General features: G+C 49.6%; 1 protein-coding gene across 2 annotated transcripts in view; it reads left to right on the top strand.

Moving 5' to 3' along the window:
* The window catches only part of FXYD6 (FXYD domain containing ion transport regulator 6), a 26,257-nt gene extending 15,498 nt beyond the window's left edge, over positions 1–10,759 (top strand). For both annotated transcript variants that reach the window (XM_008569635.1, XM_008569634.1), the window contains exons 2-8: positions 5,065–5,127; positions 5,768–5,806; positions 5,926–6,000; positions 6,596–6,632; positions 7,363–7,412; positions 7,898–7,948; positions 9,463–10,759. In XM_008569635.1, coding sequence (XP_008567857.1) covers positions 5,070–5,127; positions 5,768–5,806; positions 5,926–6,000; positions 6,596–6,632; positions 7,363–7,412; positions 7,898–7,926 — 288 coding nt within the window. In that variant the 5' untranslated portion in view covers positions 5,065–5,069 and the 3' untranslated portion in view covers positions 7,927–7,948; positions 9,463–10,759. The remainder of the gene's footprint in view (positions 1–5,064; positions 5,128–5,767; positions 5,807–5,925; positions 6,001–6,595; positions 6,633–7,362; positions 7,413–7,897; positions 7,949–9,462) is intronic.
* Positions 10,760–19,121: the final 8,362 nt, after the last annotated feature.

Below are 19,121 nucleotides of genomic sequence, written 5' to 3'. Positions count from 1 at the left end.
TTGGTTATATCTTTACCTGGTTTTGGTATCAGGATGATGTTTGCTTCATAGAATGAGTTTGGGAGATTTGCGTCTGATTCAATCTTTTGGAATAGTTTGTAAAGAATCGGTGTCAATTCCTCTTTGAATGTTTCAATAAGTTTTTTTATTTCCTGTTTGATTTCTTCTCGGTGGGTTTATTATATATGGCTTTGATTATGTTGAGATACTTTCCATCTATACCTAATTTATAAAGGGTCTTTGTCATGAATGAGTGTTGGATCTTATCAAATGCTTTGTTTTCATGAAATACAAATACTAGTATCTATTTTATAGGATTAAAAAAAGAGAACTGATGGGCCGGCCCGGTGGCGCACTGCTACAGTGCGCCGCTTGGGAGCGCAGTGGCGCTCCCGCTGAGGGTTCAGATCCCACATACAGACCGGTTCCTGCTCACTGGCTGAGCGAGGTGTGGGAGCAACACCGAGGGTTGCGATCCCGTTGCCTGTCCCTGTCCAGTACGGGCGTGACACTGAGGGTTGCGATCCGTTGCCGGACACGAAAAAAGACAAAAAGGAAAAAAAAAAAAAAAAGACAACTGAAATATTGTACAATAACAACATATCAAGAAGGGGATGATTTATGCTTTTGTATTTTCTAGGAGAGATATGATATGAATGATACATAATAACTATTACAGCTATTAACTTTGGACTGTTTTAGTATTTGTTAAGTTGAGTCCATATGACAAAATTCCAAAGGTAACCACTAAAAGATTAGAAAGAGCTGGTATAATTTCTAAACCAGCAGAGGAGAAAGTGAGTAAGAAAAAAAAATCAATTCGAAAAGGGGGGGGGGCAAGAAAAAAGAAAGAAAGAATAAGAAAAGTAGGAAAAAATCAGACCAAAGATATCAATAGTCACAATAAATGGAATACTTTAAATGGAGTAAATTTGACAATTAATAGAGACTGTCAGGTTGAATTTTCTTTTTAATCCAGCTCCTTTCTGTTTATAAGATGGACACACAACACATAAAGACCCAGAAAGGTAGAAAGTAAAATAGAATTTAAGACACAGAAGATCACTGTATAATCCTAAAAGACCCAACTCACAGGACAATATAACGATTTTAAACTTTCTGTTAGAATATTGTAAGAAATGCAGGGATAAATCTATAAGTCCTTTCTTATAGTGGTAGATTTTAAATTACTTATCTCAATTTTTGATAGGTTGAACAGTCAAAAGAATGAAAAAACATGTAGAAATTTAAACAATACAGTTAATAATCTTAATTTAATGGGCAGATAGGCCATTTTTCCCAACAATGAAGGAATTCACAATCTTCTAAGCACACGTGGAATGTAATTTTTTAGATAACTGACCATGTACTCGGTCATAAAGCAAGTCTCAATACATTTCAAGGCATCTGTATCACACAGACCACGTTCTCTGACCATAGTGCCCTTGAGTTAGAAGTCAATAACAAACAAATCAAAAATCACTACCCATTTGGACCTTTTAAAACATACTTCTTAATAATGCACAGGTCAAATAAGAAACTATAATGAAAATTTAAAGCACTAAGAACTAAACAACAATCAAAAAACATTTCAAAGCTTATATGATGGAGTGAAAGTGGCACTTAGAAGAAAATTTATAGTCTTATATGCTTATATTAGAAAGCAAGAAAAGCTAAATGTTAATGAACTATGTATCCAACATAAGAAGATAAACATAAAGAAAGAACAGTAGAATAAACCCCAAAAATGTATAAGGGCAGAATTAAGAAAATTTTAAAACCTACCAGATAGAAGACCAACCAAACCAAGAGTTGGTTCTTTGAAAAGACTAATAAAATAGTTAAACTTCTAGTGAGACTGACAAGAAGGAGTCTCACACCTAATAACAGGAATGAAAAAAAGGATATAACAACAGATCCAACAGAAATTAAAATGGCATTAAGAAAATACTATGAGCAACTTTATGGCAATAAATTTGAAAGCAAAAAAGGGCAAATTCCTATAAAAATTATAACTCACTAGGGCCGGCCCGGTGGCGCACTGCTACAGTGTGCTGCTTGGGAAGCACGGCGGCACTCCCGCCGAGGGTTCGGATCCCACATACAGACCGGTTCCTGCTCACTGGCTGAGCGAGGTGCGGGCGCAACACCGAGGGTTGCGGTCCCGTTGCCGGTCCCAGTCCGGTACGGGGGCGACACTGAGGGTTGCGATCTGTTGCCGGACACGAAAAAAGACAAAAAGGAAAAAAAAATTATAACTCACTAAATGTATTCAAGAAGAAATAGAGATATCTGGAGAGTGTCATAATCATTAATTAAATGAATAGACAATTTTAAATCTTCCCACGAAGAATTTTCCCACTCAGCCCAGATGAGTTTACAGGTTAGTTCTACCAAATGTTCAAAGAACAGATAATTCCAGTCTTCTGCAGACTCTTCCAGTGAATAACAAGAAAGTGAATACTTATTCTGTGAGGCCAGTACTACTATACCAAAACCAGGCAAGGTCAAGACAATACAGTAAAACTTGCAGCCCAATCTCACTCATGCACATAGATGCAAAAATTCTAAGCAAAATATTAGCAAACCAAATCCATTCACAAAATATTAACAATTGCATTATTTATAATAGCACAAAATTAGAGGGGAAAAAAACCAGATGTCCACCAACAGGAGAATGGATCAATACTTGATCATTTACCTGCACAACGGAATATTACACAACATTGAAAATAAGTGAACTATGGTTACATGTAAATATGGGTGACTCTTAGAAACATAATGTTAAACAAGAAAAGCAAGTCTTAGGTGACTGTAAACTACATGATGTAATAATTATAAAGCTCAAAAAAGCTACAGTAAGCAAAATATTTTTTTAGAGATGTATGTGTGCGTTAAATGTATTTTTAAAAATAAGAGCAAGATGTATAGCCACACAATGGAATATTATTCAGCCATGAAAAGGAATAAAGTACTCGTGCATGCTACAACATTGACGAACCTTGAAAACATTATGCTGAATAAAAGCCAGACACAAAAGGCCGCATATTTTGATTCTGTTTATATGAAATGTTCAGAGTAGGCAAACTCTTAGTGACAGAATGTAGATTAATAGTTGCCAGGGGCAGGGGCTGGGGAAAAGGGGGGATGGTGAGTGACTACTAATGGATGCAGGGTTTCTTTGGGGGACGATGAAAATGTTATGGAACCAGCTAATAGTCATGGTTGCACAACCTTGTGAATGTACTAAAAACCATAGAATTGTATACTTTGAAATAATAAGTTTTAATATGAATATTATATATATATATGTTATTGTCATAAGAATACTTAACATGACATCTACTCTCAGCCTATTTTTAAGTGTACAGTAACGTATTGTTAACTGCAGATTCAGTGTTGTACAGCAGATCTCTAGAACTTGTTCATCTTGCATAACTGAAGTTTTATATGCATCGATTAGCAACTTTTAAAAAAGAACAGCAAGAGAGTGATTAAAAATATAAATATTCAGGATACCAATTACTTCTGGGAGAGAGGCAAGGGGATGGGTTGGAGGAAAACATATAAGTAAGTGCAGCAGTATTTGTAAAGTTCTAGTTCTCTTGGGAGGAGGAGGGGTGGGCAGCTGGCTCATATGGGGATCCTAACCCTTGACCTTGGTGTTATAACACTGCTCTCTAATCAAATGAGCTAGACTAGCCCTGTAAAGTTCTAATTCTTGTTATTTGTTGCTGGGTGTTTATCTTATTGCAATGCTTCTTTATATATGTGTGTGCTACATATATATGCTTACACATATGAAATATAACGCAGGCTTTAAAAGAAATACAAATATGAAATGAGATAGTATTAAAGCAAATTACTGCCTTTTGATAAAGGCTTTTCGAATCGCCTCTTCTGGGTCCCACGTTTGGGCCTCGGCATGGCTCTGGGTGCAGTTCTTCTGACTCCCGGTGGCTGAGAGGTGAAGTGCAGCCAGCGCTGCTCCTGGCCACTAGACCATTTCCAGGGGTTCAGGCCACTGCCAGTATTACCCCACATGGAAAAGAACCAACAGCCCTGGGCTTTTCTGGTTTGGGTTCCTTTCCCTTCTCCTCTCTGGCTCTTTCACACACTCCTTTAATCCCAGGAGTGAGGTGTGTGTAACTCTGCTGAAATCTATCCCTGGGTGGGACCAATGGGCCCTGCCTTCTGCCTCCACCCAGATGGCCCATCTGGGGCCACCCACCCCGGAGACCAGGACTTGATGAGCTCCTGAGCAGAGGCCTCTGCATCTCCTGGGGAAGGAGAGGCCAGGGTGCTGATGCTCAGAGAGCCAATCTCCAAACTCCCTTTGTTTAATCAAACCAACTTTCTGGAGGATTAGAAACTAAAGCCTACAGGAAGAATAGACTTGGGCACTTTAGGTGTGAGGTGTGAGGGGAAACTTAAGAGACAGCTCTCAGCATTTCAGGATTTACCATACAGAGTCCAGTAAACAGCAAGTCTCCCTCCCCACCCACTGGCTGGACTAGAGGGATGCTGGTTTACTGGCCACATTAAATCTGATATAAAGAATTATTTCTCATAGGGGGTGTTGACTGTAGGGACCAGGCCAGGAAGTCCCAAACATCTTAACGAACTAGAGATGGCCACAGAAGGGTGGCCTGGAGTGAAGGACACAGATGGGATCACCTCCAAAGTCCTTATGATTTTATGGCTTCGGTCCTAAAGGCAGCATGGCAGAGGAGTTACTAAGCTAGGTTAGGATCTAGGCCATGGTACTCACTCTGGTGAGAGTCATTCAATCTCTTTAAGCTTCAGGCTCTTCACCTGCAATGTGGGTTAGTCTTAGTGCCTGCTAATTATACTAATTCAGTTGTGTTAATTGAATTAATGTATGCAGAGCATTCTCTAAGAGTACAGTGAATGTCGACTGCTTCTGCTTAGTTTGTTTGAACTCTCACTGTATTGCAAGTGCGCAGAGTAGAGCTGGGGATTTGACTTGCCCCTGATCAGCCTGATAGTTGGAGTCAGGAGTCTCCTACCCAGACAGTCATTTTTCCTTTCCTTTGCCCCCAGACGCCATGGAGGTGGTGCTGGTCTTTCTGTGTGGCCTGCTGGCCCCCGTGGTCCTGGCCAGTGGTAAGTACCCCTCTAGGACCTGGCTGTAACAAGAGGATAGCCATGGCCCTTTCTGATGGAAGGTTCTGGGACATTATGGTCTTCATGTCTGATCAGGGGCTCTTCCCTTCAATCAGCAGAAAAAGCCCTAGAAGGCAGCAGCTATTCACAGGCTCTAATCCTGCCCACCACCTCCCCCCACAAAGGTCCAACAGGGTCTACTGTTAAGCCCTGCAAGCCCACCAGGCCTCTGTGGACTTGTGACCTGAACCTTAGGAGTCACAGAACCTAGACCACAGTTAGCCAGTTCTGGCCTTATGCAAGTTACACGTCCTTCCTTGGTCTCAGTTTCCCCAACTTTCACAAGAGGATAATAGACCCCACCTTTTGTGGATAATGTAAGATTGAAAAGGGCCACTAAATGTGGATGTGCCTTGAAGGCACAACCTCCCTAGGCTCCAGGCCATGTCTGCCCTCGGCCCTCAAATTGGTCCTAACAGGCAGGCCTGCCTGTCCTTGCACCTCCAAATATCTCTGCTTAATGGGCCCTGCTTCCTAGGAATTCCGTTGTGGGGACCGATACCTGTGAGGCAAAGTAAGGTATTTGGGGACCAGTACGTGTAGCTGTCTTCCTCCTGACCACGTCTGTTTATTTTTGCAGCAACTGAAAAGGAGGAAGAAATGGACCCTTTTCACTATGGTGAGTGGCGAGGCAACCCTGGGTCAGGGAGGGGAGGGCAGCATGATCCAGTGAGGGACAGACACACTCTCCCTAGCCCTACCCCTCCTTCCATCTCTCACCCCTGGTTCCTTTGGCAGACTACCAGACCCTGAGGATTGGGGGATTGGTGTTTGCTGTGGTCCTCTTCTCGGTTGGCATCCTCCTTATCCTAAGTAAGTTTTTTGTTCCTTTGTTCATATGGCTGCTAGGCAGGTGGGGACAGTGTAAGGGCCTGGCCATTCTCTCTCCTGGAAAGGAGAGGAGACTGTCTGTCCTCTATGTTATCTTCAGGGCCTAATACAGTGCTGGGCATATGGTAAGTGCTCAGTAAAACAGTGAAGTATGAACAAAGAAAATGCTAGATGAAAACAAGCATAGACAAGAAGGAGCAGGGTGGCTGTCATAGTGCTGTACCCAGAGGGCATGAGTGGGGCAGTCACAGGAGATAGGAGACAGGTGTTGTCCCTAGTGTGCTCCGAGGGATGTGCCCCTGCATGTGTTTTCCCCCCATGGGCCTGGTCTGTGCAGAGCCCTGCCTCGCATGATTGAGTGCACTGTGCTGGTGTGGCCCTCCAAGCTGGTGAATGCCCTGCCTCGGCCTCAGAAGAGCCCTACCCAGCCTAGGGTTGCTGCATACAGCTGTGAAAGTGGGGCACTGCCCAGGTCTAGGGGTGCCACATACATAGTCCCATAACCTGCACAGACTCAGGGCAGCCCTGCTGTGGCCAAGCCAGGAGCATGACCTTGGTTGATTTCTTTGCCTTTCAGGTCGCAGGTGCAAGTGCAGCTTCAATCAGAAGCCCCGGTAAGGATGCCATGCAGGGACATCTGGGGTGATACTAGGAGGCACAGGGAGTGGCGCTTGGTGTGGGACCCCCAAATGGTTTCTCGTGGATTCTTGTCTCAGAAAGAGAATGTGTGTATTGAGGGCTAGGGGAGGTCAAAACATTGAGGGTTAGACCATCTGTCTCTCTTCTCATGTATGTGGGGGGAAGGGAGGTAGCAAGAAGGTGCAGGAACCTTATCTGGAGGCCGTTGAGACAGCTGGGCTTAGGAGAAGGAAAGCAGAGGGCCTGAGGGCCTCTCTTAAGGTCCAGGTCCTCTCTACAGGACCAGTGACACTGTCCCCACCTGTCACCTGTTCATGAGCCTCTCTGAGCTGAGTAGAAACACTACCTTTCTACCCCCCATGTAAATGTGACACCCCATTAATCCACCACAATAGCCAAGGGTAGCTCTGGAGCTCAGAAGTCCAAAGCCTGTGGCAGGGCACACCCAAGCCCCCATGTGGCCCTAGGCCACCTCTTCCCAGTATTAGTTCTCTGAAGGGTGTCTGTATGTGCCCTCTGACTCTGATCCCTTCAGTCCTGACTTCTCCCTCCCACCGGGCACCCCATGGTAGGGAGTGCTCAGGCCCCTCAGAGGACTTGGAGGAGGCTGATCCCAGGTGGCCCTGCACCAGCAAGCAGGGTAGTGATGCCCTTGGGTTTGCCCTGGAGACCCCTGACGGGGCTGTGTGTCTCTGCCTCTTGCAGGGCTCCAGGGGACGAAGAAGCCCAGGGGGAGAACCTCATCACCGCAAATGGTAACTGTCCATGATCACCTTCCCAGGTGGAACAAAGGGGATGGGAGGTACTGTCGCCAGGTGCTGTGGCTGCCCTAGAGCCAGTCCAACATGGTCTCGTGGTGCCAGGAGAGGGGTCTCCAGGCCGCTGTAGTGTTGCCCCTTCACCTGCACCAAACAGGCTACACTAGTAACAGGTGCTACTTACGGAGCATCTGCTCTGTGTCAGGCATCACCCCATCTCATTTAGTGTGCACACCACCCATGAGGGGGACATCACTACCCAAGTTCTTCAGCTGAGGGTCAGAGAGGTTAAGGAATGTGCCCAAGTTCTGTAACCAGCAAGTAGCAGGGCAAGGATTCGCACCCAGGTCTGTCTGACTCAAAATGCCACGTGCATCACCGCTTTGCTCCCCTGGAGTCAGGCGTAAGCATGGCTGCTGCAGGGGGTGGCCTGCTGGGATGAGGGGTCCATTAACCACTATCCACTCTGGTTTTCTTTCTAGCAACGGAGCCCCAGAAGGCAGAGAACTGAAGTGCAGCCCTCAGGTGGGAAGGTGAGATGCTCTTGGCCTGGGTCTCCCCTGCCACGATCACTGTCCTCATCGAGGTCCGGGTGGGGCAGTCAGGCAGGCAGTACTGGCTAGTTCTTCCAGTGGATACAAATTTTGTTATGAGCCCTGCTCCGAGGAACCTTTCAGGAATCTGAAAGGGGCAATGAGACAGACCAAGACCCGAAACACACGAGGTGTCCCGCACATGCGCGCAGCAAACATCCACACACCCCTGTGGTCAGGTTCATAAAGCGTCATCCCAGCTGCCACATGGGAGAGAATTGAGTTAGCGAAATACTCCTTATATCAAAGTAGCATAAAGATGATTTCAGGGATGACCAGAAAGTGCCTAGTGCTACTTTATTTATTTTTTTTAACATTTTATTATGAAACTTTCCAACCCTACACAAAAGTAGGGCAAATAGTATATGACTCCTCCGTACCAGCATTATCGGTTTTCACCATTTAGGCATTTTTTTTAGTTTAAATTCCCACTGTGGACGGTAGGGGCGCAGGAGAGTAACAACTGGTAAATGCTTTACAGTTTTCGAAGTGCTGCCAGGAGAAGTCAATAGGACAGGTGGGGTGTAGCCCATTTTATAGATGAGGAAACCGAGGTCACAGAGAATAGTCATACAGACAGTAAGTGACAGACTGGACATGGAACTCAGGTCTCTGTGGCTGTAATTTAGCGCCATTTCCACTGCACTACTCTGTCCCATCTGTCTCACTTTATGACATACCCTGGAATACAATAGAAAAAAAGTGTCAGCTCACTTCTGCCTTTTTTCAGTATACAAATGAGGCATAATAGAGAGATATACAACTTTATCCTAAATTGTAAGTTAAAAGAGATTTCTGGATGATAAAATGTCTGATACACTAGCTTCTGCTGTGATTGTAATGACACGGTATACCCGTGTAGCATTTTCCTCCTTTCCTTAAGTGCTTTTATGTCCTCATGACGGCCCTGTAGGTGGGCTGAGCAGGGTCATTACATCCATTTCTAGATGGGGCGCTCCAGGGCCAGTGATCGCCTAAGCCTGAGATGCTCGTAGATCACAATCCAAGAGGCAGGTGTCCTAGCTGGGAGCTTGGTGTTCTGTCCATTTCACCACAGCTGGCAGGTCAGGCTGAGAATCCACGCGTGGGAGGCAGCCTCAAAATGAAGTGTCTTCCCATTTTTTTAAAAAAACTAGGTCTTTCTCAGCAACTCTTTTCTCCTAAGTCTCAGGACTGTGAGCAACTATTGGAGGTGTCCCAGGTTTGTTTCCTTTCCGTGCCTTCCAGATTCCGGCCCACCTGAGGCCCACCTCACTTCCTGCCTGCATCCCCTCTCCCTAAATCTCCGCCTTGACCTTCTCCTTGCTTCATCACGAACTTAGGGGCTTAGACAGGATGTCATCCCAGGAGTTTCAGTGGGCAAGGTGCCCATGCGAAGAGCCAGGAGAGGAGCAGGTGAGGATACCTAAAAGGAGCTGAAGTTGTGCTTTAATTTAAATTCTCTCCCTCCCCAGCCTCCGGAACCCGAAGGCAGCTGCTTGAACTTTTAGATGCAAATGTTGATGCTTAAGAAAACCGGCCACTTCAGCAAACAGATCTTTCCCCAGGAGAAGCCAAGAACGTGTGTGTCGCCCTGCACCCGTCCCCATCCCCTCTAACTCAGTTCCTCGACTTAAAGATGCAATTACACTTGCCTCCCCCACCTGCAGCCTGCAGTCTCGTCCCTTCCTGTGATGTGTCCGTGTGTCCATGTGCATTTGCTGACTGTGGTCTTTGTGGCTACTTGTTCGTGGGTGATGCTGTGTTAGTGAACTGTGGACTCACTTTCCTGGGCAGGAGCTGAGCCATGTTGCCATCAGCTCCTCCCTGCCCGCCCCCCATGCCCTCCATCGCCTCCCGCTCCTCCTCGAAGTCTGCTTTTTCCCTGAGAGACCAGTCCCTTCTCTTGATGTAGGGGTGGGTGTAGGGTAGGAGCACGGGCAGGACCTGGGAAGGTTTGCATCATCCCCTTCCTTGTCATTCCTCATGGGCTGTCTCTTCTTTCACAAGAACCTCGCTTCCATATTCCATGCTGACCCGAGTCTGCTCTGAAGGTCTCTTAGCAGTTGGAGTTTCGAAGCAAGGTGCTGGCAAGCCAGTTTCGCCTTCAGGCAGGCTACATCCTGTCATGGTCATTTTCCTCTTGGGGCATCTGCCGTGGAGTCCCCATATGGCCTGCCCCTTCACAGAGCACCCACGGATTCCAGGCCCAGGGCTTCTAGTCTGCCCCTGGGGAATGTGCCCCTTGCATATCTTCTCAGCAATAACCCCATGGGCTCTGGAACACTACCCCCCTCCAGCCTTCCCTGCTCTTGAGACCTCTACAGCCCAGCTTGTCCGGACTCAGTCTCCCATCCCTGAAGCGGGGTCTCTGGCAGGCAATGGCTGATGGTTCCCATTGTGTTGGGGCCAGCACGCTGGGATAGGCAGCGGGTGGGTGGCGGGGGGTGTCTTTGCTTCTCTATCCACATCCCACTGGTCAGGCAGCAACACCTTCTACATCCTTTGCTGTGCCTGTCAGTGGTCAGAATGGTGACCGTGCTGCAGGTTAGAAACCCAGCAGGCTCCATGCAGCCCTGCTGCAGAGGGAACAACAAGAGGTTGAAGGTCATAAAGAGAGTGGGAACTCAAGCCAGATCCCGCCCCTCCTGTCCCTTGTGTTCCCGTGGAAACTAGCCAAACCGTGCCGCTGTGACCAGGACCGCTGTTCTCTGTATTGTGATCTATCCTCTCAACAGAAAAAAGGAATAAAATATCATTTGTTTCCTAGTGGCTCTGAGATGCTTTCCTTTCCGTAAAAGAACTTGAGTGTTTGTAGGGCCCGTGGAACTTAAAGGGCGAAGGGAGTCTGTCCTCAGTCACAGGGAAGAAGTGAAGGCTGCCCAGCCAGCCGGGTGGTACATGTTTAACCCAGCTGCTTTTATGGTAGCTCCTCCGTGCTTCTCCTCTCTTTGCTCCTCTTCCTTTTCCTTCCTCCTCCCTTACCCTCCTCCCCCCTCCCCCCCACTCTCACCGACTCACCTCCTCCCAGGTCACTGGGCTCAGGCTCCATCCCATAGCAGGGTGCTCACTGACCTGAAATAAAAGGTTTTAACCTTTCTCTTGTCAGTTCTGGGGGCACTACCTAAGAACGTCATGGTAGGTCACTTGGGCTATGCTCAAAGCCCTTTCCCTTTTATCTTTCCACCAATTCAAATACCCCCTACTCTGTGAAGCCTTCCTGGACTTCAGGAAGAGAATAAGTCCCGTCTTTTTTGTGCTCTGGTCACACTTGGCTCCTGCCTTTATCTTTACCCTTAATACTGTCTACCTGGGATCCAAACTGCAGAGGCCACACAGATAATGTCAATATGTGACTTGGCTGTAGTGACACAATAAATGGAGCATAGGGGCCTGAGTCACCTAGAGTGTCCTCCCAAAGACATTCCAATTCGGTTTTGTAAAAAGCACTGTTGGCCAAACAAACACAGCTGCAGGCAGATTCCACTTGGAGGTCGCCCGTGTGCAGAGCCCACCTCTACGCGTTTGGTGTGTCTTTGTCATGAGACAATTCCTAGGGGGCAAGGACCATGCCCTGTTCTAACATGAGTATGCCTGGAACACCTTAGGGTTTCAACCTTCATAGCGCCTCTCTAGATTCTTCAGTGTTCAGAGCTGTGAAACTGCACAGCGACGATCCCTGGCTGGACGCCTTTCCCACTTCTCTGGCTTCTACCTTCAGTCCCTCAGGTCTTGGAAAAAACTGAGGCTTAAGTTTGAGATTAAGCTCCATGTTGTTAACCCGGTGATCATGGTGATTAAAAAAATCTCTGCTCACACTTAGACTTGGTAAATAAGATCACTGTTCATGGAGCACTCATTATGCATCAGAGAATTTACAGGCTTTGAACAATTTCAGAGCACGACCAGATTGAAGTGCCTTAGAGGCCCCAGGCACACAAAAGGTTGTGGGTACCTCCACCATACATTTTTAAAAACAAAACATAAAACTACAAAATAAGCATAAAGAAGTCCGAGGGGGAGGTTCTGATTTTTCTCAAAATAGTTATGTTAATAAAAAGGAGTGACAGTTTCATCTTTAGCATATGTGTAAAATGGTTATCCCACCTTTGCCAGAGGCCAAGCACCCCCTTAGTTTCCCCTGGTAACCCAGCATTGTCTCTGAGATAGGAAGGATAGTTCCATTTTATAGATTCTCTGTGACAAATTTGTGACTGGTCTAGGGCCACATAGCTGGGGGGTGGAGGAGCTAGAAATGGACCCCAGGCTGTCAGTCTTTAGGATGCTTTACAGCACACTCCTCAGCCTCGCTCCCTTCCCCAGGAGAAGGCTGAGGTCCACATGAAGAAAGGGACGATCAGGTGGCTCATGAGACCGCCTCTGGAGCATGGCTGTCCCCTTGGGGCATAAACTAGCTAGACTGTGCTCCAAGGAGGCTCATGTGGAATGCAAGTGGTCTGAAACAAGATACATGAACAGTCAAACTGATGATCAAAATTGTAATAATTTAATAATAATAGCAGCTGACGTTTATCAGCACTTGATATGTACTAGGCTAAGGACTTCACACGGATCAACCCATTCGGGACTCACAGTAACACTCCACAAGGATAGACCCACAAGGGTAGACCTTATCTGTCCGGAGTGTGACACTCATTTATATTTGTGATTTGGTTTAATGTGGCAACTGTAACTTGGTTGAACAGGAAAGCTGCTGCACTGTGCCATTTCCCAGAAGGGAAGACTGAGTCCCCTGGTGCCTCAGAAAGTGACCTCAGGTGTCCTGCATGTGTGCCTCCCAACTACTCCGCCTGCCCCCCATGAATTCCACCACAAAGATTTTCAAGTCTCTTTGCATGGAGGTGTTTGTGTTACTTAGCACCACTATAAAAATAGGTGAGTCTGCCTACTGCGTCCCCAGGTGCTGTAGCCCTCCTACCTCTCTGGGTTTTTTTGCAAGTTGTAGATTAGAACTTTCCAAATCGTTCTTGGAAGAGAGTCAGGCAGAATGCAAGCAGCTGGGGGGGAGGGAAGAAGTGAGGGGGGTGCCAGGCTGAAGCACACCCAAGGTCACAGGGTTCTTATCCCCTTCCTCAGGGAAGGAGGGTACTGCCCTCCCTGGGAACACGGGATGGCAGGGGCGACTGGCACAGCTGGGGTGGGAGAACACTCCAGCTCTATCTGGTTCACCCCACCTTGTCCCTGGCTGTTCTGCCCTGCCGGGGCCCAGCGGAAGAAAGAGAGGTCAGGTGTGTTTGCCTGAGCCAAGGGAGGAGCTTTGGAAATACCTGTCTCCAGGCCACAAAGAGGAGGAATGGCCACCTCTTGCTATTAGTGTGATTCATTGCTGTCAGAGCTAAACTCCAGGGGGGCAGAATCAGCCAGTTCAAGCCACCGGGCTGTTGATTTTATGGATTCGGACCCAGCCCCGTGCCTGATTGCACAACAGTGGGGCACCTGCCAAAGCAGTGATGGTAGAGCAGGTGATGCTGTGATCAGATGTCCTGAAGGACTCGGGCTGGTGGGGCCAGTGCAGCGTGGGCCCTCCCGCACCATCCAGAAGAGAGGGTTCCTGCCTTTGAGCCAGGCAGGAGGCTCAGGACACCCACTGTGTTCCCCTCTTCTCTCTTGTTGCATGAGCTGGGGCAGACCCCAGCTTCTGTCAGTTCACTTCTCTGTAAAATGAAGTCCTTCCTAAAAGCCACTTAAGCCTCAGTTTCTTCAACCATAAAATGGATTCCTCAATTTTTTTCTTGTTACCTCACAGAGTCAGACTGGTAGAATGGATATAAAAACACTGAAAATTCTACATGTTGGTATTATGTTATTAATATTCGTATTACCATCTATTTCCTTATCTCCTTTCTTTGATAGCAGAGTTCTCCTTCTATCTGGAAGACCTGGGTTCAAGTTCTGACTAGTTCACGTATCACCTGCAATTTCCTCCTCTGTAAAATGGGTATCACAAAACCTGCCAGGCTGCATGGCACGTGTGGCCACTGGGCAGAGAAGGTGGCATCCCCCAGCCCAATCTGTGCCACCCAGAGGTCCTGGACCCCAAAGAGTTCTGGCTCCTGTCTCCTGTCCTCCTGTTGGGAGGAGCAAAGCAGATCTTCAGAACTATTGAGAACTATGAAATGGATGGAATTATTACCTACTGAGGAGAGCTGGGCACCGTTCGTGTCAGTGAAGATACAAAAAGTTAACAGATGTCATGATCCAAGCCCTCATGGAGGCCAGGATAGACTTGACAGTCTGCAATAAGTGGAAAGAATAGTCACAAAGCCACCTGCGAGCCATTTGAGCCACATCAGTGGAACCTAGAAGGTTGTGGAGGGAAGGAAAGAGCAGCAGGGGTGGGCTTGCTCCGGGAGCTCTTCCCAGAGGCACTGAGCCTCCTTCAGGTAAGGAGTGTGGCTCCTGGGAGGAGAAGGATGACAGCTGGAGAGAAACAGCCTCTGTTCTAGTTCAGGTCCAGACATGAATTCTGAAAAAAGCCAAGAATGTATTTCTCTCCAGGGTATTCACTGTGGGAGAGGTAGGTCAAATGGGTTTGCCCTTGTCACCAGATGGTGACCTTGACTAAGAGTACATTGCCCTTTGGCAGCTCCCAGGACCTCTGTGCCCCACAGCTTAGGCCATCTTGAAGCCAGCACTGAAGAAATGGACCCTCCAGGGCCCACCTCCTCCCGGCCCTGCTTTATAAGACCCCAGTGACCTGGCATCTGCAGCCACAGCAGGAGACAGGAGCCAGCACTCTTCAGGGTTCGGGACCTCTGGGTGGCCCAGATGGGGCCTGAGAGCAGCCACTTTACCTGCCCAGTGGCCACACATGCCATTCAGCTGAGGAATGACTTGAGCCAGAAGTCAGGGCTTTCTAGGGGCTTCTGGCTTCTGCCTCGCCAAAGCCCCTTTCCAGATGCAAGTCAACACCAGGAGGTTGATTTGGGGACCTGGAGTTCAAGGCCGTGGACTCTGACATGCAGCCTCTGCAGAGCCCAGGGCTGGCGGGGCTGGATAGTCCCATCTGGGAAGGCTGGTGGTGAGGGTCTCTGCTCTGTTGCTTGCCTGCGAGCACCAGGGGAGACAACAGTCTGCTGGATGTTCCAGTCTGTCAACTCTCTACCCCACCAGCCCAACAATGGTCATCCCAGGTTGCTGCCCCGAGACTCAAGAGTCAGGGGACAAAGGGAGGTCTGCTGAGGGTGGGGAGGGACAGGAGAGACTGAGGCATAGCAGCTGAGGACACTGTCCCATTGGGTGTGACAGTGGTGAAAAAGGAACCCAGAGTTGGGGCTACCTGTCCTTACCTCCCTAAGACCTCCTAGATCTCTGGGTCTTGGAGGGAACAAGCAAGCACAGCTGGGTGCTCCTCTTTAGCTCCAGCCTGGAACAATTGGACAAAGAGCGGGGCTGGGGAGCTCGGCCTGCCCTGTAGACTTTCTGGGACAGCAGAGTGGTGCTCCCACCCTTGGCTGCATTATCCCAGGAAAGACCAGAAGAACAAGAACCAGGGTCAGACTCCAGCAGGGAATGGCATGTTGCTTGGGTTTGTCTTGGGGAAGAAAGGAGGGTCGGGGATGCTGGGTGGGTGGTGGCTGGCAGAGATCATCTCAGAGGGTCAGGGAGGAGAGGGTGCTCCTAGGGAGCCTGCTTTAGAGATCACGCCTGCTGGGGACTGAGCAAGTGCAGGGACTACAGTGAGTGTCCTTGTCTCCTGGAGGCCCAGCTGGGGGTGAGGAGAATGAGCTGTCATTTATTAGGACTTTCTTTGGCCAAGCACTTTACCTACATCACCTCTATTCCTACAACAACCCTGCAAGGTAGGTGTTATCATCCCATTTTATAGATGAGAGGAGGAGACCCAGAGAAATGACCTTCTCCAGGGTCACGCAGCCCCAGGTGCAAAGGGATTGAAGCTCGGGTTGTCTGGCCCTCAGGGGAACACCGGCCACAGGTTAAAAGGGCCGGTCCTCTCTGCAGGAGAGTGGGTGGGATGTCTCAGAGAGAGGGTCCTTGTCCCCTGTGCCAGCTAGGACCTAATGCCCTCAGTCAGCTGGGCGAGGTCAAGGAAGAAGTTTGAGGAGGACTTGTGTGTGAGTGAGGGGAAGAGAGGGACTTCCTTGACTCTTAACTACCCCCTGGGCAGCTCCTGAAAGGACAAATGGACACTTTTTTGAAAACTGCCACAGGGCTCAGGGAGGAGTGCTGGGGGGAGGACAGAGGCAGCCATGGGGTGCAAGAGAAAGAACCCCCTGTCCTGAGAAGGACTCTGGGGGAGCTGTCGGCAAGGTGAGGGTTGCTGACTGCCCCCCCCCCGCCCCGTCTCTCTGCAAGGACAAGCTGCCTATTGCAGGGCAGGTGATACCAAGCAAAGAGGGCTGCCTCAGCAAGTTCCAGGTCTGTCTGTGCCCCTAGTGAAATGACTTCACTTCTCTGGCACTGATTCATTCATTTAATAAAACAAGGGTCCACCACGTGCCGTTTCAGACACTGGGGATCCAGGAATGAATGAACAAACAAAAAACCTCTCTCTGTCCTGGAGTTGAAATTCTAGTTGGACAGAAACAAACAAGATAAGGAAAACCTATAACTTGTAAGATAAGAGTAAGTGCTACAGAGAAAAAATAAAGCAGAAAAGGGGTTTGCATGTTGCAGGGGGCTGGTGTGAAAATGTTAAACAGGGATACCAAGAAGGTCTTCTGAGCCAGGTCTCTGGAGGAAGACCTGGGGACAGTGAGCGTTTAGCCAGGAAGCTCTGGGGGCAGAGCACTCCCGGAGAGGAAAGAGCCAGTGCAAAGGTCTGAGGCAGGAGCGTGCCCTGGAGGGTTAGAGGAGCAGTAAGTAGGGCTGGAATGGAGAGAAGGGGCAGAGAAGTAGGAGACAAGTTCAGAAAGGTCACTGGAGCCAGAAGAAGGGTGTTTTAGGACACAGAAAGGACTTCGGCTTATGCGCCAAGCACTCAGAAGGTCATGAGCAGGAGAGTGAACTGTCTATAAAGTGAGGGGGTTGAATTTGGTGGCCTCGGAGGCCCTTTCCAGTTAGTCCACCTACAACACGAGGTCTCTGGGATCGAGGCACCTGCCGTCAGTGTTAGGGTCGCATAGGGAATGCGGAATGTGTACCTCTGTGGGGGTGGGGAGGGGAGTCCCAGCTGAGATCTCCACTTTTCTGGAACACTGAGAATATGTTTGGACCAGGTCACACTTAAAGCCCCATCTAGCCCTGAGATTTATGAACTTCTCGAAGTGCCCCCCTCGGCGAATTTCCACTTGGCAGCCCTCGGCTGTCTGAGCAGGTTTCCACTTGGGAATGTGTGACAGGGCTGCTTGTAGAGCTACTTGCCAGCGCTGCCTCAAAGGGGTGGCCAAAACGCGACCTGCTCAGGGGCCCCAGGACAGGTCGCAGCCCGTCCAGACAGTGCCCCTCTGGGCCTGCTGGTCTCCATCTTCAGGGGGTTTCCAGCCCTGAGGTGGCTATCTGGGGGTGTCAGCAGTCCTCCCCTCAGGGCAGGAAGTGTTGCTAACAGGGACAGAGAAGTGAGTTGTCAGGGTGCCCGGAGCTGAGGTTCAGAGGCTGGGCGAGAACCAGCACCTCCCAGCCTCTGTCCCTTGGTGTCCGTGTTGGGGAGGTCAGGCCAGGGCGGCCACCAGGAGCCTGAGGGGAATCCTGTGGTCCCGAGTCAGCCACACAGAGACTGCCTGTTGCGGCCTTGCGTTGGGCCCATCGGAGACTCTGGAGGCCAGGGAACAAGAGCCCTGCTGAGCCCGTGCTGCCGGCTCCTGGCTCATCCCTGCCCTGGGACCAGAAGTGCCTTTGTCCTGCCATTCCCCTCCGACACCAGCCAGCACTCCTCAAAGGCCTCATCAGCCTGCCATGCCCAGCTGAGTCCTCTGCAGTGTCACTGGCAGGCCTGACATCACAGCCTGGGTGAGTCGCTGGGGGTAAGTGAGAGGGTCCCGGCTGAGGAAGGGCAGGCTGTGGCAGGAGCAGCCCCACACCGGTTCCCAGCCGCGCAGCTGCCCACCTCTGCCCACTTCCCGAACGACACGGGAGGCTGTGGCTGGCGCCTCAGGCCCAGGGCCATGCCCTGAAAACAGTCCCTCTCACCTAGGGCAACTTCTAGGGGCTGCTGCCACTCTGTCCAGTCTCAGGGGACTCCCAGCTCCTTGGGCAGGAAATATCAGGACGAAGGCCCAATTGGGCTGGAGGCTGAAGATGCAGCTGAGTACAGGCTTGGGGGACCCCACAGATGCCCCTGAATGTCTCCCTGAGCTGCCAGCCCAGGATCTTGGTGGGGAGGGAGGACTCTGATTCTGCTGTCTCCAGTCCCGGTTGTACCCTCCTGGCTCCTGGCAACCTTTTTGGCACCCTGGGCTGCCTGCAGGGTGCTGGCTGCAGCATCGAGCCCTGGAGGGAGGGGCCCGTGTGGGGACAGTGGCTTGCTGGGCTGCCACTCACAGTTTCCCCTTCCTCAGGTGCCAGGTGGAGGTCAGAGAATTTCCTCTGGTTCTCACATGGATCCCTTGCCCCACCCCTCCCTGACAGGCAGGCACGAGGTGAGGGCTCCCTTGCCAGCCCCTCGCCCGCCCCTTCCTGCACACAGGCTCCGCGGAGGTGTGGAGGGAGGGAGTGTCACCCTTTCCATCCAGGCCCTGGACGAGCAGCACTTCACAGCTCTCTTGCACTTGTGGGCACAGCCAGCAGCTCCTGCCATGGACAGGTGGTACCTAGGTGAGTCCCCTGAGCCCCGTCCCTCCTTCCCCTTCTCAGGCTGAAATGGGTGTCCACTCCATCACTTTCAGTGCACCCACCTGCTCCCCAGAAGTTCAGGACAAGCAGAAATGAGGAGAGGCAGAAGTTCCAGACCTGGGCTTCTCTATAGACTCCTGCGCTTGTTGTGATAGGTGTGCAGAGCATCTCTGAGCTGCAAGGGCTGGGAAGACAGCTGTCCACAGCCTCCTAATCCGTCTGTCTGTCTATCCATCCAGCTACAGGAACTTTGAAGCCAGACTGCTGGCTTCAAATCTTGGCTCCCCTACTGCCTAGCTGCCTGGCCTCTGGCAAGGTATTTAACTTCTCTGTGCCTCAGTTTCTTCCTCTATAAAACGGAGGTGATAATAACACCATCCTT

This window comes from Galeopterus variegatus, unplaced genomic scaffold (genome assembly GCF_000696425.1).
Source record: "Galeopterus variegatus unplaced genomic scaffold, G_variegatus-3.0.2 Scaffold521, whole genome shotgun sequence".
Taxonomy (NCBI): Eukaryota; Metazoa; Chordata; class Mammalia; order Dermoptera; family Cynocephalidae; genus Galeopterus; species Galeopterus variegatus.
This window is presented reverse-complemented; position numbering and strand designations above follow the sequence as displayed.